The 24,632-nt window shown below is 41.9% G+C and overlaps 1 protein-coding gene across 6 annotated transcripts in view; it reads right to left on the bottom strand.

Annotated features, from left to right (window-relative positions):
• Positions 1-24,632, bottom strand: part of PPP2R5C (protein phosphatase 2 regulatory subunit B'gamma) — a 167,090-nt gene that overhangs the window by 102,868 nt on the left and 39,590 nt on the right. Inside the window, exon 1 of one of the 6 annotated variants that reach the window (XM_012471226.2) lies at positions 19,841-20,034. The exons of 4 other annotated variants lie outside the window; for them this stretch is intronic. In XM_012471226.2, coding sequence (XP_012326649.1) covers positions 19,841-19,934 — 94 coding nt within the window. In that variant the 5' untranslated portion in view covers positions 19,935-20,034. Of the gene's footprint in view, positions 1-19,840; positions 20,035-24,632 lie in introns of those variants that run through there. One more of the 6 variants, XM_012471228.2, reaches the window with a different exon arrangement.

Here is a 24,632-nt window from a genome sequence, read left to right as displayed (position 1 = left end):
GCCTGATCGGGGGCACCTCATGCTGCCTGCTCCCACCGTGATCAGGATTCGTGCATGGAAAACTGTCCAAAAACTGGCAAAACATACAAACACAGAGGCAAGGTTAAGAGGAAAAATCATCTTCCTCAAAAAAATATCCAACCTTACGGAATATTATAAGAGGTCCAAATGTTCAGTTAAAAGTAAAGCACAGTCAGGATTTTCACTGAAGTTAAGGCAGTAAGCTCAATTACTTCAGGAAACTAAGAAACCTGTGTTCAGGCTGCCCAGAACCCCAAGTCTAGGTGAGACCCCCTAGCCCAGCACTTCCCTGATGTAGGTTTCCTTCTGCTTGGCTTCCTTGCCTAGTAAGAGCTATCAATGAAATCAGGAAATGAAGGAAGCAAGAGGGAGAGAAAAGTGTTAAAAAATGTTGTATTGAGAACTCATAATAAGGATTCTCACAAACTTAAAAATAATATACGGTGTTTTTCTTTTCTCCTCCTTTCCTTTCTCTTTCTTGGAGGAATGGAGAAGGGGAAGGCAAGTCCCCTTCATGCTCTTATTTCAAGGTTTACAGATGGAACCCCACTAACTACCTTGGCCTATGTTGGCCAGAGTTCCACTAAATACCAGGAACACAGCAACCAGACTCAGCAGTAAGAGAAAAACACAATTCAGATTTATACTGAAGATATTTGCACAACTTCAGCTTTCCAATGTGAAAGGCTGAAAAACATAGTTTCTGAGGTAAGACAAAGAATATCTTTTAAGACTGGATATGGTAGCTCATGTCTGTAATCCCAGCACTTTGGGAAGCCAAGGCAGGCAGATCATCTGAGGTCAGGAGTTCAAGACCAGCTTGACCAACATGGAGAAACTCTGTCTCAACTAAAAATACAAAATTAGCTGGGCACGGTGATGCATGCCTGTAATCCCAGTTACTTGGGAGGCTGAATCGCTTGAACTCAGGAGGCGGAGGTTGCAGCGAGCTGCGATCACACGATTGAAATTCCGTATCAAAAGAAAAAAAAAGAGTATCTTTTGAGGCTGGGCACCGTGGCTCATGCCTGTACTCCCAGCACTTTGAGAAGATGAGGCACGTGAATCACTTGAGGCCAGGAATTCTAGAACAGCCTGGCCAGCACTGTGAAACCCCGTCCCTTCTAAAAATACAAAAAATTAGCCTGTAGTCTCAGCTACTCAGGAGGCTGAGGCAAGAGAATCGCTTGAACCCAGGAGGTGATGGCTGCAGTGAGCTGAGATTGTGCCACTGCACTCCAGCCTGGGAGGCAGAGTGAGACCCTGTCTAAAAAACAAAAAAAGTATCTTTGAATTTCAGTTAAGTGTTAAATCTTTCTGCCTGTCCCAAAGCAGAAAGCTTATTTACCTAATCAACGTCTAATGATCATACTTAGAAATAACAGGTATGTTCTTTGTGTATATGTAGTTGTGTGTGTGCACAAGCACACAGAGTGTATATGTAGTTGTGTGTGCACACAGAGTGTGCTTGCCTCGATGTCTATCATCTGAATACAACACTCCCCCTACACCTTCCAGTCTTTTATATATCATTATACCACTGAATAAAATGGGCTTTTCAAAAAAATTAAAAATTCACATAGCATACAATGAACCATTTTAAGCACACTTCAGGGGTATGTGGTGCATTTACAATGTTGTGCAATTGCCCCTCTGTCTAGTTTCAAAACTTTTTCATTACCCCAGAAGAACTCCCCGTGCCCTGTAAGTAATTACTCCCCATTCCTCCCTCCCCACAGCTCCTGGCAACCTCTAATCTGCCTTCTGTCTCTATGGATTTGCCTATTCTGGACATTTCATATGAAAGGAATAAAAAAATGGGCTTTCACGTTACTTAAATCATTTGAAATATTATGTGGTAACTGCAAATGTAAACAAGGTAAGAATCTGGGATTTGTGGTCTAAATTGAAATTCTGGAGTTAGGATTTCACAGACTAGAAATATTTCACAAAGAATCCTGAGGACTGACACTGGGTTATCCTCCTGACATACAAATAAGATCAGTGAAAAAAGATCCTAACAGAAAAGATATTTTAATACCAAAAAGACAATCTCTCATTTCCAATATGAGGTTACGGGGAACAAGACAATTTCAGAATGAAAGATAATCCTGTACATTGAATAAATTTAGCTTAATGGAAAACTCATGACATGACCCTTATCTTTGCCTTTGACAGGTAAGTCCTGTCACGGAGCAGCACAGGTGTCTGGGGTGCCCTCCTTAGCATACCTGAGCCTGCACTTATGGCCAAGAACTGATTTCCCAAAACAAGATAATTTAGGAAAAAAATGGTTTCATCCTGTAAAAGTTCAATCTTTTTGACGGCCAAGATTGACAAGACCCAAATCTATTTTAAGAATCAGCAGCTTTGTGAGAGAAAGCAACAGCTGTGGGTCAGGTGAGGCCATCCTGCCCAGCGAAGACAGCAGCAGATCAGTGTTGTCTCTGCCCTTTAGTTCTGCTCAGCAGGCTGTGGTCTGGAGAGGCGAGAGGGCAGACAGTTTAAGGAAACAACTTTTCAAGAACTCCAACAGGCAGGTTTCTCCCTAACTTGGCCTTTTATGCTGGAGTATGCATTCTGGAGGGTGCGTAAAGCCACAGGATAAACACAATATATATCCTAGAATATCAGTTTTCCATGCAGTTAAAATGTTAAACAAGGTGAGGCGTGGTAGCTCATGCCTGTAATCCCAGCACTTTGGAGGGCCAAGGCCAGAAGATCACTTCAGGTCAAGAGTTCAAGACTAGCCTGGCCAACATGGCGAAACCCTGTCTCTACTAAAAATACAAAAATTAGCTGGGTGTGTTGACACACGCCTGTAATTCCAGCTACTCAGGAAGCGAGACACAAGAATCGCTTGAACCTGGGAGGCGGAGGTTGTAGTGAGTCGAGAATGGTCCACTGCACTCCAGTCTAGGTGATACAGCAAGACTCCATCTCAAAAAAAAAAAAAAAAAAAGTTAAACATTTTTGTACTTAACTGTAATAGTCATGAGACAGAAAACTAAATTCAAATAGCTTTTTACAACAAAACCAGAAATTTCAGAAACTTAAACATTTTGGGGGTGCTTCGTGGACCATTTCAGACTAAGTGCCCAAGATGTCCTACAGGTTCTCTGCTCAGTCAGAGCAGCTGCTGGGGAGACTCTGGGGAGCACTGTCCAAATTTAACTGATTTTAACCCAAGAAAGGTACAGTATTAGGAGAAAGAGATAAGGAGCATTGCTAAGATGATCCTAAAATTCACATGGAAATGCATATATCATTATACCATCGAATAAAATGGACCCAATATACCAAAAGGGGCCCAAAATACCAAAACAATTTTGAAAAAAAGAACAAAGTTGGAGAGCTCACACTTCCTGATTTTAAAGCCTACAACAGAGCTACAGTAATCAAGACAGTGTGGTACAGACATAAGGAGAGACATACAGACCAATGGAATAGAGAATCCAGAAATAAATCCTCCCATTTATGACCCACTGATTTTCAACAAGGGTGCCAAACCCATTCAATAGGGGAAATAACTTTTTTTTTTTAAACAAATGGTGCTGGGAAAACTGGATATTCACATGCAAATAAATGAAGTTGGACCCTTACCTCACACCCTATATAAAAACTAACACGAAACGGAACAAAGACCAAAACATAAGAGAGCTAATATTAAAAAACTCTTAGAATAATATGTAAGAGTAAGTCTGGATTCAACAATGGTTTCATAGCTATAACAACATAAGCATAGGTGAAAGAAGACAAATCAAGATAAACTGGTCTTCCTCCAAATTAAAAATGTGTGCCACAAATGAGACCATCAAGACAGTGAAAAAAACAACCCACAGTATGGGAAAAATATTTGCAAAACATATATATGAAAAAAGCTTGGTTCTCAGAGTACATAAAGACTTTGCTGTGACAGCCTTCATCGCCAACTCTGACCATGCCCTTTGGGCCACCCCATACTCTCACCAATTCTTGGTCAGTTCCCTCCTCATTCCTCATGCTTCCTGCTTATTGTTCCCCGTAAATTCTCCAGAAGGCTCTTCTCCTGGACCATCAGAAAAACCAAAGCCATGAGGACCTAGCTTCCCCAGCTTCCTTCTTAAATTTCCCTTCCTGCCCCAGAAATTTCTGACAATCCTCTCTGCCACAGATGACACTGAATGTTCTGGTTTTCAGCAGATCTGGTTTTGACAGCTTTACCGTTCACCTACAAAAACTGAAAAGGGTTGACCATGCAATCAGAGTATCTGAAATACAACAAAACTGGTTCATTCAACTAAATGAAATGCGAACATGAAAGTTTAGTGAAACTGAATGATGGAATCGGAGTGAGGCCCTGGCTGGGAAGTCGAGTGGTTACTGAGCTGCGCAGTTCTGCCTGCATGCTGTGCTGTTGCCCTCACAGGTGAGCATGTGCACCCCAAACAGCTGGGCAAAAGCTGGGAGCATGTACTCTACGATAAGGACTAGGAAAGTTACCTTTTGACCAAGTCTCAAATCTAAACCCATGATCTTGGCCTTTCAAAACTGTTCTAGCCAGTTAAGTGGCTAAAGTAATAGCAGTAACTTCTGAGACACAGAAAGAGCAATGCCCGGCTTCCATAATCAGTGTATGCCTCCCACTTTTAATGCTATGCCTTCTTTATATTTTTTGAACAAGCAACACACACACACACACACACACACACACACACACACACACACACACACTGAAAACCCTCTTAGCCTATCCCTCTGCCAAAAGTATCGCTTTCAGTTTCTTCTGTATCTCTTGAGTTTCATCCTGGAACCAAAACAAATTTATTCTTAGCCCAACTTCCCCTTGTGTAGTGATGAAGGTGGGGTGAGACACTGCCGCTGTGTCTTGCCTTCTACTTCACTGCTCCTGCTCTCTGCGGCTCTCCTTTCGTCAGTCATAAAGGGATGCTACTTGCTTGATACCAACGCTTTTCCAGGACTTCTCTCACCACACTGTGACAACCACCCCCGACACACACCCCAGCAGGCCGAATCATCCCACCTTCCCAACTGCATCCTGGGACCACCAATTAATGTATTAAACTTCAGCTAAAGCATTGCTTCTTCGGGAAGGCCCGCTGGGCCCCACTGGGCCTGCTCCCTCCTCTTGAAGCCAGTGCAGACATGCACCCACAGCACCTGTAACACGACCAGTTCTTAGCACTAAGCACAGAGTCAACCACCAAGTAGGCGATTTCTAAATATTTGTGAATGAGAGATATATAACTTTAGGTGGACATAGGGCAGAAAGTCAAAACTGAATTTTGTTTTCTTCTGTGTTAGGTATAATGTTGTCCTTCCATTTGAAATGAACTCAGACATTTTTTAAGTCTTAATTTTAACCTTGTTTGGGACAACAAAGGCCCCAGGGTTACCAACACTTCAATTAACCACAGTACAGAGGCAGAATAAAAAGCAAAGAAGGAGGAAGGAAATCTTCGCAGAGCTTTATTAAAATCAGGAACATGCTCTCACAGGGTTTTCACTACTGTAAACACCACCTCAATTGTAAATATCAAGCAGTGTCTGTGTTGTCCTACTGTTTCCCTTCAGACAAATGTCTACACCAAAACAGAACCAGTTTCCAGATGAATGCCTCTCACCCCGATCCCGCAAGAACTCTGTGCTGTATCATTACCAATAAAAAGAATAGATCTAATTTTGTACTAAATCCTAAGAATTACTCATTAAGAATCTTTACCAATAGTAAGTTTATGCTTAGCACGAACATACTCTTGCCAGCTATGTTTCAAATGCTTGAATGTGAATCTCTCGGGATGTGCAAGCTCCTAAAATCAAGTGGAAAGTCCGTCCTGGAGTCTGTTTCTTCAGCAGGAGCTCTGGGGCTGTGTGAGGGAGCAAGTGGGCACTCCTGTGCCTGGTGAGATGATGTAGGGCTCAGATAAGTTAATTTCGCCCATAACCACAAACCCTCAAAGTACAGCCTTACCTTCGTGACCCAGAATCTGCATCTCTTGTTTTTCTAGATACCATAAGATCAACTAACCTGGTTTCAGCTGCACTGCACTCTATACCACTGTAAAAAGCTGAGAGCAGAAAGCACCGTGTAGATAGATCCCTGTGATAAAAAAAACCTGCAAGAGCAGGCTCAATGCATGCTCAGAGAGGTGTGAGCCCGGAACCGTGAGTCAGAAAACCCAAGCGCTGGTCCGGTCTCTGGTCTCTGTCACCAACCCCTTCTTGGACCTCAGGCAAGTTGGAGAACCTCTCTGCTTTGGTTTCTACTACTGTAAAAGTAGGACTAATAATACTTGTTTACTGCCTCGTAGGAAAGAGGGCGGCGGTTAATGAAGCCTTTTGCAAGGAGCTTTGAAGATTAAAAAGATTCCAGGGCGCTAATGACAAACAATAACAGACTCTCCATTCTCATTTGGGTATCTATTATGCCTTGGGGGAGGGGATACTGAATTGCTCCAAGTAAACTGGTCTTCTAGAATTCTTTTTCTTCTGGCTAAACTACCATTTTGAAAAACCCTAGAAGAGATGAATGATGGTAATGCTTGGAATATCAGGTAATACAAAAGAAATCCAACACTGCCGGCTGATGCTTTAATTTCACTGTCCTGCACTGCTCTGCCTGGGTTCTGCAGCACTGCTCGCCGGCATAAACATTTACATCTGCAGCATGTGCTAGTTACTACGGATGCCATAGCTAAGGCTGTTTAGCTTGGCTGATAAGTCCCTGTTTGCTGCCAAAGGACCCTGAACTGAACATGCTTCTTAAACTTTGCTTTACTTTTTAAAAACATTTAAATGTGAAGTAGTATTAAAATTATTTGGGGGTTCCAAGTTTAGTTTACATTTCACTTAAAGGCTCTCCTCCTTTTTACAAAGAAAGGGTGAAAAGGCTCAAATAAGCAAATGTCTCAGCCCATATGTTACACTAAACAAGACTGTAAGACTGAACTGGTTTTTGTAAGTTGATATTTGGTTTTACATAAACACATGTGTGCATATACACACATAGCCCACCAAAAGATATTTTTCTAATTTATGTAGGCAGTATGATTTATGTTCATTTAATTGGATAATAATTCCGACTCATACAACAATGTGAAAATTCAGGATTAATATTTTGAAAGTTAACATTTAAATGATGCGTAAGATTTCAAAGTAAAAATATGCAGAGTTCATTATCAATTTATATTAGACTATTTGAATGAGAAAAGTCAGCCCCCACAAAAGTTTACATGTCTTCAAAAGGCCAATTTCAATACCTGACAACCTCATCAGGATATAAATGAGAAAATAAGAATGGGGTTCTCAAGGGGGAGAAGTAGGGAAGAGAGAAAGGATAAGTAAAAAATTTCCCAAAATCATAAATTTAACTTTGGCTTAAATTTAAATGTTTAAGAGGAATATAAACACTTATCAACATAATGTCATTTGTGACTTTGTGTAAAAAGAAAAAGTATCTGAATTTATTAGATTCTTTAAAAAACTCTACCCATTGGCCGATCATTTAGGTTTTCTCCTGGCAGAGCATTTCTCTTAACTAAGAATAAAATAAGAGGAGAAATGTGCTCATTCTCGTTCCGTGTTTTTTGTCTTCAGGGGTATTAGATTGGAATGCCAATCTCAGCTCCTTTCTTCCAACTTCCTTGAAAATAAGTAATTTAATCAAATGCATTTTTAATGTAATTTATTTGGAGATTGAGGAAAGTATGGTGACTCAATCAAGAACTTGGTAACTAGTGACACCATTAGGCCTTCACCTTAGCTCTGATAGCTCCAGATTCCTGTATGATTTGATTCAATAATTTAGGAAGCGATGTGAGTGTGTGTGGAGTGGTGGTGGTGGTGCGAGGTCCCTAAATTAGTAAGACCTCAATGTTTTCAACATCTACTAAAATACTTTCAAAAGTGTCAATGATGTTCTCTAAAGGGAAACGTCTCCTCACAACCGGGTCCAAGAACTAAGAAACAGAATTCCACATTTCTAGCAGCTTGGTGAAGCATAAGAGACCTCTGTTCTAAAATCAGACAACATGAGGTTTCACTCTGGCCTGGTCATTTTGACACCTGTAAAACTAGCTTAGCGCACCTATGCACAAGGCTGTGGGGGCTGAGTGTCTGTGACAGCTCCATGTCACACTCGCCTCGGCCTCCTAGATGGCCAGCTAGTCTGAAAGTTTAAGCCAAATTAACAGAAAAACATGGGAGACCACCTTAAGCACTTATGCAATGTATGTATACATAGTATAATACAGGATGATACGACGTAACACCAGCTGGAAGCATTGTGAACTGACAGAGCTATCAAGATACTAAAAACATATAAAAGGTTACTAAAGCTACTCTTGTCAATTTTTTAAAGAAATGAAACAAAAAATGCTACATACTCTGTGAATAAATACATACTTACATTATTTAGGTGGATAAACAAACAAACACTCCCCCGGCCCCGCAGGGAGAAAATGGTCTGGAATGACACACAGCAAACTCCAGGCAACAGTCACTCTGAGATGTGGGGATGGATGGCAGACCCATCTCCGGGGGTAAGCTTAGGGAATTTCAGTTTTATTTGCAATGAAGAAAAAAATGTAAAGGTGGCTGTATTCACATATTAACTGATTACTTGACGATGTCTTAAAAAGAAAAGATTTGAAAAACACAGAAGAAAACTGACCAAGGCAGGGGGCAGGCTCAGGGTTAGCCGGGCACCGGATGCTCTGGACTCTCACAGTCCCAGAGACCAGCTGAGATGATTCAGCTGACTACTTAAACTTTTTTTTTTTTTTTTTAGAGAAAAGAGGAAAAAAACCACAGAGGCTTGAGGCTTGGTAAAACAGGGTGGCGTGCACCTGTAGTCCCAGCTGCTCGGGAGGCTGAGGCAGAAGAATTGTCTGAACCCGGGAGGTGGAGGCTGCAGTGAGCCGAGATCGCCCCACTACACTCCTGCCCCGCACCTGGCGACAAAGCAAAACTGTCTCAAAAACAAAACAAACAAACAAACAAACAAACAAAAACAGGGTCAGAGTCATATCCAGCCCGTTCTAGGAAGATTTCCTAGGCCAAGGGTTTTCCATTTTTTGGGTGTCAAGACCTATTTACATTCTTAGAAAGTACGGAGAACCCTAAAGAACTCTGATTATGCAGGTTATAGCCATTGTTACTGACCATATTTGAGAATTTAAAAAATATTTACTTATTCATTTAAATTAGCAATACGTTCATTTCACATTAAATAGCATTTTATGAAAATAATCTTATTTTCAAAAAGAAACCAGCAAGAAAATGGCCCCGTTTTGCATTTTTGCATGTATCTTCAATGCTCAACTTAACAGAAGACACGCAGATCTGCCAATGTGCTTGTGTGTTTAATTTGCTGTGATATGCTATTTTGGTTCAAGTATAAGTAAAGAAACACCCCAGGCTCAGACAGACATGTCTGGTGGGAAAAGGGAGGTTTTAATAGCCTTTTCAAAAAAATTGCCAATGGTTTTCTTTACCTATATTAAAGTTCAACAAGTGATAGTTCCTTAAAGATTAATTGCAATGTGGAATCTGAAAGCATATTGATGAGTCTTTCAGTCACATCAACACCTGGTGTGTGTCTTACACTCTGCTGGCTCTTCGCCCACGCCTGTTCTGTAGCATCATTTGTCGGTCACTGAGAACACTGCCGCATGTATTGTGCGACTTCCACTGTATACATCAAGAAACCCCACTTGCTGACGTCACCACCCCTCTCAGCAGAAGAGTTTGTGGCACTGGGAGCTGCCATACTTAAACACTGGCAGATAAAAGTTCTCCAAAGTTCACATTTTGCTGGAAAGCTCAGATTTTATCATGGGCCAAAAACAGTGTCACAGTTGTTTTCCCCTGAATTAACAAGCTCACTTCACAGATTTTCTAGGAAATATCTCCCAAATATTCAAGTCTTAATAACCACAGTTTGTCTGCTTTTTGTTCTGTCAAGTAAAAATGATTTTATATTACTATTCTCATAATTTGTAAGTTCCTGGAAAAAGTGGCTATTTTGGCTCATAACTCACACACCTGCATGGGTGCTTTTCTTTAAGATTGTCATCAAAGTTCAGCATGCTAGAAGGGCTTTATGTGAACTCCGCATCTCATCACGCAAAATTAAAAAGGAGGCCAGGTGCAGTGGCTCACACCACTAATCCCAGCACTCTGGGAGGCCAAGGCAGGAGGATCATTTGAGTCCAGCAGTTTGTGACCAGCCTGGGCAACATAGTGAGACCCCAGCTGTACACCCCGCCCCCGCCAAAAAAAAAGAAAGAGAGAAAGAAAAGCTGAGGCTGCAGTGAGCTGATTGCGCCACTGCACTCCCGCCTGGGCAACAAAAAAACCAAACCCAACCCAAACAAAAACAAAGTTGAAAAGGTATACAAAAGAGCTGAGATCTAAAAACTAGTAACTTCATGCTTCATCAAGGACATTCTCGGGTCAGACTGGAGTGCCGCTAGCTGAACACCGCTGACCTGCTTAATGAAAGAAAGGTGCCATGTTACTCGCCTTTGCACGACCAGGGCAAACGTCCACACAGCGAAAGAGGTAAATTGGATTTTGGTAATCTTATGAGACAGTTATGGCCTTGCAAGCCCCCCAGAAAGCAGCTCTGCGACCCCAGGTGCCACCGGCTGCCCAGGGTGAACAGTGCTCCATGCAAACGCTTCAGAGTTCTAAGAGAGTGATTATCAAATGCTACCCTTTGATAAGCCTGACCAACTACACAAAGCTGGGGGAAAAAACCAACAACCCATTCCTAATTATACATGTGTAGAAACTGTCTACAAATGTAAACACACATATACAGACACTCTCACCACCCACCTCTTCCTTGAAGCCCACCAAGAATAAAGAACCAGCAACTTAGTTAGAAGTGGGGGGTGGTTCTTTAGGGCTTCAGGGTCCTTCAGGACTTGTTTCCTAGAGTGAAACATTACTGTTCTCATAATTTATAAGTTAAAATACCATAATTAGAACACACTGCTCATGAGTAACACAACCAGCAGACAAAAACCCATGAGTATCATAACAAGGTCACACACATCGATGACAAACACACCGAAAAATCCTCATCAGTGTTAACAGCTCAAATTCTACTGAAAACACCAAAATATTAACATTTAAAAACAATAAGATACAAGGTTATAGTTGAGATCCCACTTATTTCAAACATTAGTTAAAACAACATCTGCATTTAAAAATGACTAAAGGGAAATGACATGTAAAGTCACCCTATTTGAGATTTACCACAGATATCTCTTTTTTTTTTTTTTTTTGAGACCAAGTCTCACCCTGTTGCCCAGGCTGGAGCACAGTGGTGTGATCTCGGCTCACTGCAACCTCCACCTCTTGGGTTTAAGTGATTCTCCTGTGTCAACTTCCTGAGTAGCTGGGATTACAGGTGCACGCCACCATGCTGGCTAATTTTTGTATTTTCAGTAGAGCTGGGGTTTTGCCATGTTTGCCAGGGTAGTCTTGAACTCCTGACCTCAGGTGATCTGCCCTCCTTGGCCTCCCAAAGTGCTGGAATTACAGGTGTGACCTTCCAAAGTGCTGGTATTACAGGTGTGAGCCACTGTGCCTGTAATACTTTTTAAAGATGAAATTTCTTATGAATGTGATAAAACTCTTCAAAAGAGTTAAAGATGAGAAGGAAAGATGTATATAAATGCCAATTTCTTATTTTACTCTAGACTTCACGGACTGGATCACAGGAACAGAAAGACTGAACAGGGAGTAGTAGGTATACTCTGAACTGAGGTCATGGACATGTGCTTAAGACCATGTTAGGCGTAATTATACATGATCTACAAGCAGAACATAGTACAAACCCCAGAGGTAACGATGATACTAATTTCTTCCAAATGGTGAAATGCCAAGCAAACTACAAGAGATGAAAAGGCTGGGTAAAAGAGAGACAGACAGATGAGCTGTAGAAAAATAAAACAGATTATGGCTAAGTGGCAGGACTCCAGAGTGCCACATACAACCTATGAAAGAGACCGCAGCCACCACTAACACGGAGTCTCACGACACTCCAGGCGCCATCTGAAGCTCTTTACATGCGTTCACTAGTTTAACTTTCAAAAAACCCCAAAGAGATAGGTTGTACTATTATTCCCATTTCACGTTCCATTTCTAGGCACAGAGAGTGAGTCACATGCCCAAGACCACTTGGCTAGCCTGGGGTGGGCGGGGTGGGTGGTGGTGACCTGACCCTGGTGTGTGGCTCCAGGTCTTACCCTTAACCACCAAACACCCTGCCTCTTAAAGTGCAGAGGGAACTTTGGTTTTATCTTATCTTCCAGTATGCCTTAAAAGTGGTTACACTCCATAAGACCAATAAAAATGCCGATAAACATCAAAAACGGTAATGCACCCCCAAAACACTGTTTGGTAAGATGGTGTGACCGTCTGTGCAGCGACCACGAGTTACAACCAGAGGACCGACACTGGCTGGCAAACCCTCAAACACGAAAGGCCACTGCTCACTGCTTAGGAAACAGTAGCTAAGTTACTATATTTCCTTTGTACATTTTTTCCAAAGCAGAACCTTTTTAAAGATACTTCCCTCACCGGTGAATATTGAAATAAGAGAGTAAAACAGCCTTATTGTTTAAAAATATATTTCTCTCAAATATTGTGAAAAAGTTAAAATCTCCAGAGAATTTCAATGAATATCTGTATGTTGTACTCCCCTAGATTCAACCACTGCTCACGCTTTGACACACTGGCCTTATACCCATTTTCCCTTTATCATTTGAAGTTGCAGAGATCATGATCCTTCACTTATTAATACTTCAGTCTGCATTCCCTAAGTCCATTACAAAATTTTGACACCTTTTTACACCTAGAAAGTTAGCAATAATTCCATACATCCAACATCATTCTGCAAGCCAGTTTCTCCAGCTGCCTTCAAAACATCTCTCATAGGTTTGATTTTACACTTTTTAGAACAAGGATCTGATCTAGAGTCATTCACTGTACTTAACTGTTATATCTTAGTCTTTTTTTTTTTTTTTTTTTTTACACTAGAAGAGTTTTTGATTTATGTGTAATTCAAGGGGCTAAAATTAAGCCAGATTTCTACTTGCTGTAGGAGTACTGGTTTGTCCCCATGCATTTTAGCCAGTGACTCTCCAAGATGTCAGTGAGAGAAATGATTTACCCCACGTTTAGAAGTTCTCCACTTGGCGGTCACATTTCCAGGGTGACAGGGAGAGGAAACGGTGCCTGGGCAAGGCCCAGAGTAAGTGGCACCTGTGTCTGCTCTTTTAACCAGTCACCTGTGTCAAGTCTGTCACCTTTCTGGTGGTTAGTCTTACTCTTGAACTTGGGCATAATGCCTGCTCAGGAGGTTTTTGCCTTGCAGCAAAAGCCTGTAAGTTTTTCATTGAAATATGTTAACTGTATAGAGGATTGAGAGAAAAATAAAGCACAGCTTCTCATGAACTTCTTATTCCACTGATCAGGTATTTAGCTAAGAAATATACCAGATAGGATGGGCGCAGTGGCTCACGCCTGTTAAGTCCAGCACTTTGGGAGGCTGAGGTGGGCAGATCACTTGAGGTCAGGAGTTCAAGAGTAGCCTGGCTGTCATGGTGAAACCCCGTCTCTACTAAAAATACAATAATTAGCCAGGTGTGGTGGCAGGCTTGTAATCTCAGCTACTTAGGAGGCTGAGGCATGAGAATCACTTGAACCTGGGAGGTGGAGGTTGCAGTAAGCAAAGATCGTACCACTGCACTCCAGCCTGGGCGACAGAGAGAGACCCCATCTCAAAAAAGAAATATACTAGATAGCTATTTCCTGATAGCTATCTAGTATATTTGAATTTTCAGTCCACTGACAATGACTGACGCCTCTACTCTAGGAATAATGCTCAGTGTCACCAGAGAACAAGTTCTACAGGACTCTCCTCAGGATACCACTGATTTTGTGGAGGAGATAAGTAAAGTCAACAATTACTACCTGACAGATTTGGTAAGAGAACTGGGACAACAGGTAAGAAGAATATCAACTTTCTCCCTGAACACCAACAACGTATTCATGTAAACTTTTAACAAACTCCCATTCAACCCTGAAATGAGTTTTGAACTCCAGACACTCAAATATATTACCACTGTACAGAAAACAGTAAAAATCAAAAGTACATATGAGGCAGGAGCTTCCACCAGCATCTCTCAACATTCTGACGTCTGCAGAGCAAAGAACATGAGCTTTGCTATCAGACTGACTGAGGATCAGATCTTGTTTCACTATATTCTCTGTGGCCCTGGGCAAGAGGCTCCCTTTTTTTTCTCTTCCAGAAAAAAAAAAAAAAAGGCAGGGACAGTGGTGACTGGGGGAGGATTATAATGCCTCACGGTGCTGGGCAGATTCAAAGAGAGAACAGAGATACAGGGTTTCTGCCATGACCCAGCACACTGAAGGCACTCAATGCATGCTGCTTCTCCTCTGGGACAGCCACCAGCAGCAGCTTCGGGACCACGTACCTGGTGCTGCCAACAGTCCTGGACTGGGCCCTCTAGGTCGGGTGACCTTGGGGAGGAGAAATACTAGGACTGTCCCGCTCACTTGACAGGCAGGAGTGCTGGGAGAAAGAAGCACGAGTGTTCATAAAAGCTTGTCACAAAGCGTGTGGGATCCAAAAAGAACCACCTTGCAATTTTGATGTGGAACCAGAAGTTAGGATGTACCCCAAACACTCTGTCTTTGTGTTTCTGTCTATTCTTTTCCTGGGTTTAAAAACACACACCCTATTCTTGACTAATAACCTTATCTCTATTTTTCTTTCATTCCTCTACATACTTTCATAAAAAAATTTTAGACAATAGCTTTTGCTGCAAGGCAAAACCTCCTGAGCAGACATTAGACCCAAGTTTAATGGTAAGACTAATGAACAAAAAGGTGTACAGACTTTATACAAACATGCCCATCCCCGTTTCCCCCAGAGAGTTATCTGTTACTTTGGTTACCTTCCACACCACCAGGAGACAGAAGAAACAACTTTACATACAGGACACAGAATTGGATACAGGATAGGATACAGGTAAGGTTAAGGGTGTATTTCTATAAAGTCACTTTGCAGAGAGCTACAGTTACATAGTAAATAGATGTTTGTGAAGTAAAAATTTTGAGCTAAGGCACTATTCAGAATCACTGGCTTAATCATTTGAAGAATCTTTTTAGTTATCACTCAAACAGTTTTCCTTCCTAATTTTGGGGAATAAGGATAACAGGGGTGCCCATTCTCACTAGTACTTATGACTTCACATCATGCAGGTGTGTTACTAATTTAGTAACCTGTGTACATTATGTATGGCTATTGTTAGTATTATTATTAATATAGGTTAAGCCACTAGATTTAGTGCAGCAGGAAATGAAAGCCATGGGGTTTCAAAGCAAGGAAGCTATGCTTGCTTCTTGCACGTTTTTTAATGAATTTTTATTGGAAACGTGAAGACCTTCAACAGACTGGTGACTCAGGAAGTACTTGTGAGAAAATAAACTTTTCCACTGGACCTCCACTTCCCAGAAAAAATGGGTTTACATCAAAAGAATGACTTATTCTCCAACGTCTCACCAGGCTGGAGCAATTTCTGAGTCTGTCAAAGACAGCCTCATCCACTGGATAAGTTTGCTAATGACTAGAACAAAATGACAGCAGTTAAGAACATTCTTGAAGCCCAGAATAAAGGCCAGCTGGAAGGCCCAGAGCCGTGCGCTTCCTCTCTGACCGTTACCGTCTTTCTGGCTTTGCTGTCACTGCCTAAACCTGGCTGCTGGAGTCAGCGTGCTCTGAGGGTGCGACGCAGGCCTGCCCCCCACGCCTCACAGCATCACGGCGGACAAGCTTCCCAGCATGGGGAGGAGGCAATAGACTGAAGGTCTGCAAGGAAACAGGCTTTGCCATCCTTAACAGGCAATTCAAAAGGTCAAAGAACAGTCTAGTACAGGGTTGGTCAACTATGGCCCATGGGCCAAATGCATCCTGTCACCTGTTTGTAAATAAAGCTTTACTGGACCACAGTTAGGCCTATTCATTAACTGTCTATGGCTGCTTTCACCCACAAAGCCTACACTATTTACAATCTGGCCCTTTTCCAAAAAAGTTTTAACAATTCCAGTCTAGAACTGTGCCGTCCAATATTGTAGCCACTAGACATGTGTGTCTACTTAAATTTCCAATAACTAAAGTTAAAAATTCACTTTCTCAGCTCTACATCTTAAGTGCTCAGCAGTCACTGGTGGCAGTGGCTGCTGCAGAGACAGCACAGAACATTGCCACCACAGCAGCAGTTCTCCCGGACAGAGCTGAGAGAGAGGATTTACATCACCAGCTGAATTCACAGCCGTCAAGTTCCGGGTGACTCTTGTTCCACAGACAGAAGGGCTTACACTAAGTCTCAAAAATATGTCCCTTTCACACTTGAACTTTTTAGGATATGCAGATTCGCTATTTTAATCGCAAACTTCATACTACTTGGTAGACAATAATGGTCAGAGCAATCGTGACAACAAATCAGTTAGATGGTCATTTTATACTGGTTCACTTGGTCCCCACCCCAGTGGGTGGTAAACTGGGAAAGCTGGGCCATAGCCCCTGCTCATATCCACGTTAGAACCCTGCCTGGCATGCGGTATGGATCAATAAATATTTGTAAAATGATTAAGAAATGAGACCAAGGTATAAAACTGTTACATAAAAAGAGGCCACCGAACCAAATAAATGATAAGGCACTGGGGAAAAAACACTATTGTAATCCCGCAGCAAAATGTTCTTCAAGCAGCCAACATTCCTATTTTAAAGTGATTTTTTAAAAAAGATTCAAAACAGGGCCGGGCGCGGTGGCTCACGCCTGTAATCCCAGCACTTTGGGAGGCCGAGGCGGGTGGATCACGCGGTCAAGAGATCGAGACCATCCTGGTCAACATGGTGAAACCCCGTTTCTACTAATACAAAAAAAATTAGCTGGGCATGGTGGTGCGTGCCTGTAATCCCAGCTACTCAGGAGGCTGAGGCAGGAGAATTGCCTGAACCCAGGAGGCAGAGGTTGCGGTGAGCCGAGATTGCGCCATTGCACTCCAGCCTAGGTAACAAGAGTGAAACTCCGTCTCAGAAAAAAAAAAAAAAAAAAAAAGATTCAAAACAAAACAACCCAACCATCTGGGTTTGGACTCTGGCTCCAAAGCTTCCAGGATGTGTGATCTTGGGTAAGTTATTTTTCCTTCAGTGGGAAAGACCCCTCCTCCCTAAATGGGAAAGACAGTGCATCCCACCCCACCCAAGTGAGCAGGGTAGCCCAGGGCACAGCCCTCCTGGGTTCCTTCTACTCCCTGGCGTCACCAGCCCCTGCTCTCCGGGGTACCCTGCCGGTGCGTTCTGGCTCTAGCCCTCTCGTGGCAGAGCTCTTACACTGGGTCTCTCCATGTAACCATTCCTCCTTTGGGACAGGGGCTGCAACTTAATCATTTTAATGACCCTCAGCACTTGGCACACAGGAGCTGCTCAATGGATGTTAAGCTAAGACTCTAAAGCCCAATAAATAAATCAAATTTTGCTAAATCTCACATTAACAGGCTGCTCCAAAAAGTCTTTATGAGTAAATCAAGTGTTCTTCAAATTTTGAAATTAGAAATTACCCCCACTGTTTGAGTCAGAAGTTAGTCTTAAATCTCCGAAAGTTACCCCTTCTTAAAAAACCTCAAGTCTCTTTCAGGTTAATACACTTTACTACCTTTCACCTCCACAACTACATAGCAAGCAACCAACCACCCAACCAACAGCAACAAATCCAAACTGGCCATAATAAGGTCTTGGAATTAAAAGCAAAAAAAATTAATGAGGCTTAAGACACAACATCAAATGATTCTATTTCAGTGTAATTCATAATTTAAAAACTAAGTAATATATTAGGTGTCTAATAAAAACCAGAAAACACAAAGCAAAAGGATTTATGTTATTTATAAGTGGGTACCTTAAAAGTATAAAAATTTACATTTTATATGCAGTCAAATTATCTTACTGCTAACTCGTTTTTAAGAACTAATTTGGCCAGGTACAGTGGCTCTTACCTGTAATCCGAGCACTTTGGGAGGCCGAGGTAGGAGAATTGCTTGAGCCCAGGAGTTTGAGACCAACCTGGGCAACATGGCGAAACCCCATCTTTACAAAAAATATGAAAAATTAAAGGCTGGGCATGGTGGCTCATGCCTGTAATCTCAGCACTTTGAGAGGCCAAGATGGGTGCATCACGAGGCCAGGAGATTGAGACCATCCTAGCCAACATAGTGAAATCCTATCTCTACTAAAAAAAAAAAAAAAAAAAAAAAATTAGCTGGGCTTGGTAGTGCATGCCTGAAGTCTCAGCTACTCGAGAAACTTAGGTGGGATAATCACCTGAGCCCGGGAGGTAGAAGCTGCAGTGAGCTGTGATCATACCACTGTACTCCAGCCTGGGTGACAATGTGAGACCCTGCCTCCAAACAAACCAAAGACGTCTAACTTAAATCAAACAATTACATTTCGTTCTCGCAGGTAAAATACCTGAACGTTACCTGTAGGCAACCTTTGCTTTTTACTGGGTGCGCTACCAAAACAGTAAAGTCACAGCCCGTCCTGCAATTTGCTCATTGAATGCTGATTGCCAGCTTCATTAAAGATAGTTTGGAGAGAAAAGCAACACCCATTTGTTCCAGCAGATTGGATATTTGTGTGCTTTTATCATCCCTGGTACACCCTAGGATCTGAAAAGTCTTGTCTGGCATTCTAGTCATAGAGATTGTTAGTCACCTAGAAACCTTGCTGCCACCCTTCCTTAAACATGTCCTTAAAAGAGATTCTGAGAAATTGCTTTGTTGGGGCGCAGCTCAGATACTATCAATTCTAAAGTGATCTGATGAAGCTTAAAATCATTTTTCTACTTCACCCAATTATGACCAAAAAAATTCATATATCTTAAAATACCAAGAGTAAGTAAGCTACTACCCTGATACCTATAGTTTAATATAACCACTAATTACTACAGTAACTGTGCTTTTAAGCTAAGTTTTGAACGCAAAATATGCATAAAAAGAGACAGACTAATTATTAAAAGTGATCTCTATACACCTTGAAAACTTGTTGCCATTTAAAATTTTTCAAGTCAAATGGCAATACAGAGACTATTTAAATGCAAAATATTTCCTAACAGTCCATGAAAATGCTAACATTTCAAAAATTATGACCCACAATAGATTTCAATATTTCAAAGTAGAGCATATTTCTCTTTCAGGCTCCATGGCAAGAATGAAAACAATCCTTTTAAAGGAAGTTCCTTCCCAATGAATTGTGCATATTTTCTGACTGCAATTCATCTTTAATTCAGAGATGTGTCCTCGACAAAACCTTTGCAGCATTAAGCAACACAGATGTAACAGAAACTCTGCGTACGGACAACTTGGCCCCGCGCGACGGGCCCGCCTCTCCTTCCTACCCCCACCCAATACCTTCCCTGGGCAGTGACTTCACATCCTTTGACATCAGCACAGCTTTGAAAGGGGGATGGGAGAGCGAGCAGAAAGCAGAAAAACCAGCTTTGAACTATGCATGCAAGGCCTCTTTCAAGCCTCAAATTCTGTAAGTAGTTCGTAGAATGCCAAACTGCAGTGACACACCCAGCCTCCTCTGGTTAAGTCTGCAGCGTAAAGGGGTGAATTCTGCTAGAAAGGACTTCCTGCTTTTCTTATCGGAAGCACAATAGCCATTTATTAACTACCCACGGAAGGTTCCGATTCAGTGAAACACACAATAACTTACCTCGAATATGGAGAAGGGCCACGGGCTGGAAAGGCCCATTGGAGTTGGCCGCATCCACCACCATCCTGCTGCCCGCTTTATTACATGTCAACATCTAGACTTCAGCGGGAAAGGCAATGGGCTCCTTAAGGCAAGAAACCAGCCTCCATTTTAGTTTAAAAAAAAAAGACAAACTGAAGCTCTCTGCAGCTGGAGGGAACTGGCTGGTTCGTGATGTCAGCAGGCATGAAGCTCGCTGATTGGCCGGAAGCTGCAACTTAAAATGACACTAAAAAAAAAAAACCCTGCAAACGGAAAGAGCGTTCTGTTTGGCTGTCAGTGTGCATTAAAAGCTTGGACATTTTCCGGCTTTTTGCAGTCTTCGTTTCTCAGTAACTTTTAGGCAAAGATCCCATCTCTTAGGGGAAAGCACTGGAGGCCACAACCCTGGCCAGACTATGAACAAATGACTCTGAGGGAGCTACCAAAAAAAAAAAGTGTGTATACGTCTGCGTGAACTTTAGCATTTCCCAGTTAGGGAGCCCACATTCATTTTATACCCACCTGTGCAACTTCCACTTTCTAGTTCTAATTATTTTAATATCTGCATCTTTGTAGGATTCTGGCAACCAAGTTTTTTTTTTTTTTTTTTTTTTTTTTTTTACAAATGGCTATTCAAATATTACACAATTCTAATCCATTAGTTTGGACTCTTATTCAGCTTTCCTTACCTACAGGGCAAGTTATTAACTTATGATCCCAAACACTTTTTTTCTTGAGATCTATTTTCTTTTCCTGAAAAAATTACTCTTAAAAACTTACATGGAAAATGAAAGGTGCTTTATATTCGATAGCTAGAAAGTGACACAAATTGAAGTATTTATATCACCTGGCCGTGGGAGCAAAAGGCATTAAATACAGCATGGTTATTTTTGTATTGCAAAGATGCTGACATATTAAATACTTTTTAAGTTTTAGATATTTTGTTTAAATTTAAAGATCTTTCACTTATTTTTATGGGGCTATTAATAAAAGCTACTATTCAGATCTTAATTTTCTATCTTCAAAAAAGGTTACTGTAAAAAGCTATTCCAAGGAGAAAAACATTCTATCTGGAGTACTGTAGGATCCCATGAAGGGGTGTGGTGAGATGATTCCCTACAAAAATCAGTGTTATTAGTAGTTCCAAATGAAAACAAACTATAAGAAAAGCCTCTCTGGCAGGCAGAACTGGAAAAAATTCCTCCTGTCTTCACACCAACAAGAAAGTTTGTCCAAACGATGGACCCCCTCACACAACTCCCCCACCCTTTTCCCCACTTGTGAACAACGCAAAAGCCCTTTAGCTCCTAAACATAACTCACAGGCGAGTAAGAAACACCTGAAACACAGCTAGGGTTCAGCGCCAGATGCATTCAATGAGTAAGGGAACTGCTGCCACCTTTCAGGACTGCCTCACAAGAAGGAATGGAACTTTCATTGTGTGTATCAATAGCAATTAAAGTAAATAAATAGATAAAAGCAAGCCAGATCCCACCCTTCTTCCCCCTCTTTCCCCAGAGCTGACAGACACTGCTGGATTCCATGGCTGGCCAGGAGATGATCTGATTTCTAGCACGAGGGCAGCGGGCATTGCACCACCTGAGCAGGATGCTGGCCTCACACCTGCCCTGGCTTCGCTGCTATCTGAACAGCAAATATAAGTTTAAAAAAAAAGGAGGGGCGGGTACGTGCTTTCAGTTGGGTAACGGGAATTTAGATCTTAGCTGCCCTCTTGCCTCTCAGCCTTCACTGCTGACCTCTGGGTTGTCTGTCTGGAGGGGACACTAATGACCACTATGAAGCACTGACGCCGACCCTCACTGCCACACACCCCAGCCTCCTCCTCCTCCGAGTGATGCCAGATGAACTCAGCCACAATTAGGAACGAGGCGTTCAGGGGCTTAGGAAGGAGCCAGGAGCAGATGCTTATTGAAGATCTGGGCTTTAAAGAGACAGAGACCTGCCCGCCAATGATTTAATATTTCATACAAGGTAAGATGAAAAAATGTGCCTGTCCTAAGACTGTGCTGATGAATGGGAATACAGAAATAAGGGGGAAAGGCTCCTAAGAGCTTTATATATAATATATGGAATAGGAGTCAAAGAAACAGTGAAGACACTTTTTGATGTATTTTTCCTAATGATCTCAGATCAAAGGATCTCGCCTTTATTAGTGATTTACCCCACGCTGTTCTGAAACCTTATGCATGTAAAGTGGTTCTTTAAAGAACTCCAAAGCTGATCTGGCCATCACTGATAAAACAGACTCTAAGATAGAAATAAATAAACAAATAATATGAGGGAAGAAAAAAAGACTTGACTAAAGGTAAGGTATACTTCTGAATTGGAAATATAAATACTGTAGATACGCTGAGAATTTTCCCCAAACTGATCTACAGGTTTAAAGTATTTCCAATTAAAATTCAGGTGGACCGCTATTTTTCCAGGTACTTAACAAAACGATTCTAAAGTTCACCTGCAAAAATAAAAGAACAAGAAGAATGAGAAAGGCTAGTCCTACCAACTGTAAAGCTGTGGGATTAATGACAGTGTGACGGGGCAAAAGAGGCAGATGAATGGAACAGAAGCCACAGCCCCAAACTGAGAACTATGTTGACACGAATGTAGTATTATAATAAAGAATGTATCTCAAATCAGTGGAAGGGGAAGAATTAGATAAGTGGTTGGCAATCTTGGGGCAGACAACTGATTAACTATATGCAGAAAAAAGGCAATTTAAGTCTTTTAATATCACACCAAAATAAAATTTGAGATGGCTTAAACAGTTAAATAAAAATAAAACCATACCCCCAAATCCTATAACTTTTAGAAGAAAAGGAAAGTAAATAATCAACTCTCAAGCAAAAAATAAGAACACTTAAATACCTCTGAACAAACCCCTCAGGAATAGCGCTCATATTAAAAATGACAAATTTCTGTGGTTTGGTTTTTTGGAGACAGGGTCCTGCCCTGTCACCCAGGCTGGAGTGAAGTGGTATGATCTCTGCTTACTGCAGCCTCGACCTCCTGGGCCCAAGTGATCCTCCTGCCTCAGCCTCCTGCATAGCTGGTACCACAAGCTTGTGTCACCACATTTGCTCATTTTTTTTTTCATTTTCAGTAGAGATGAGATTTCCACAATGTTGTCCAGAATAGTCCTTTTTTTTTTTTTTTTTTTTGAGATGGAGTTTCGCTCTTGTTACCCAGGATGGAGTGCAATGGCACGATCTCGGCTCACCACAACCTCTGCCTCCTGGGTTCAGACAATTCTCCTGCCTCAGCCTCCTGAGTAGCTGGGATTACAGGCATGCGCCACCGTGCCCGGCAAATTTTTTATATTTTTAGTAGAGACGGGGTTTCACCACGTTGACCAGGATGGTCTCGATCTCATGACCTCGTGATCCACCCGCCTCAGCCTCCCAAAGTGCTGAGATTACAGGCGTGAGCCACTGCGCCCGGCCCAGAAATAGTCTTTAACTCCTGGGCTCAAATGGTCCTCCAGCCTCAGCCTCCCGAAGTGCTGAGATTGCAGGCATGAGCCACCATGCCCACCCTTAAAATCACAAATTTCTGTATGTTCCCTGCAAAAGCAAGCAAAAGGAAATATAAATGCTATAAATACAAAGAGTTAATAATGTTATTATAATTGAGTAAAAAACAATCATTGAAAAATTGTGCCACTATCTGCAATAGCAAAGACTTGGAACCAACCCTAATGTCCATCAGTGATAGACTGAATAAAGAAAATGGGGCACATATACACCATGGAATACTATGCAGCCATAAAAAAGGATGCATTCATGTCCTTTGCAGGGACATGGATGAAGCTGGAAACCATCATTCTCAGCAAACTAACACAGGAACAGAAAACCAAACACTGCATGTTCTCACTCATAAGTGGGAGTTGAACAATGAGAACACATGGACACAGGGAGGGGAACATCATACACCTGGGCCTGTCAGGGGGTGGTGGGCAAGGGGTGGGAGAGCATTTGGACAAATACTGAATGCATGCTGGGCTTAAAAACTAGATGACGGATTGATAGGTGCAGCAAACCATGGTGGCACATGTATACCTATGTAACAAACCTACACGTTTTGCACATGTATCCCAGAACTTAAAGTAAAAACAAAAAATAAATAAAACTTGTGCTAAAATACACATAAACACAGAATTTACCATCTTCACTGTTTTTCCGCATACAGCACATTCAGCACCATGCTGCCCTCACCACCATCCAGCCACGGAACCCTTCATCTTGCAGAACAGACACTCCATTCCCCGCCCTAGTCCTGGCAACCACCACTCTACTTCCAGTCTCTATCAACTTGTCTACTCTAGGTACTTCATATAAGGGGATCTTACAGCATTTGTCCTTTTGGGACTGGCTTATTTCATTTAGCATAATGTCTGCAAGGTTCATCCATATTGTAGCAAGTGTCAGGATTTCCTTCCTTTAAAGGGCCAAATGATATTCCACTGGTACAGACTAAAGTTTCTGTCCACTGTGAGTAGTGTTGCCATGAACATGGGTCTACAATTACCTGCTGATGCCCCTGTTTTCAGTTCTTTGAGGTGTGTACCCAAGCTAGTTCCATTTTTATTTCTTTCCCATTCTATTTATTTCTAATTGATGCATAATAACTATACCTAGTTTTGAGGCATATCTGTAATATTTTGAGGAACTGCCATACTGTTTTCCACAGTGGCTGCGCCATTTCACATTCCCACTGACAGTACATGGGGCTGGGCGTGGTGGCTCACACCTGT

Source organism: Aotus nancymaae, unplaced genomic scaffold (genome assembly GCF_030222135.1).
Source record: "Aotus nancymaae isolate 86718 unplaced genomic scaffold, 86718_ANA_hifiasm-v0.15.2.pri h1tg000011l, whole genome shotgun sequence".
NCBI lineage: Eukaryota > Metazoa > Chordata > Mammalia > Primates > Aotidae > Aotus > Aotus nancymaae.
This window is presented reverse-complemented; position numbering and strand designations above follow the sequence as displayed.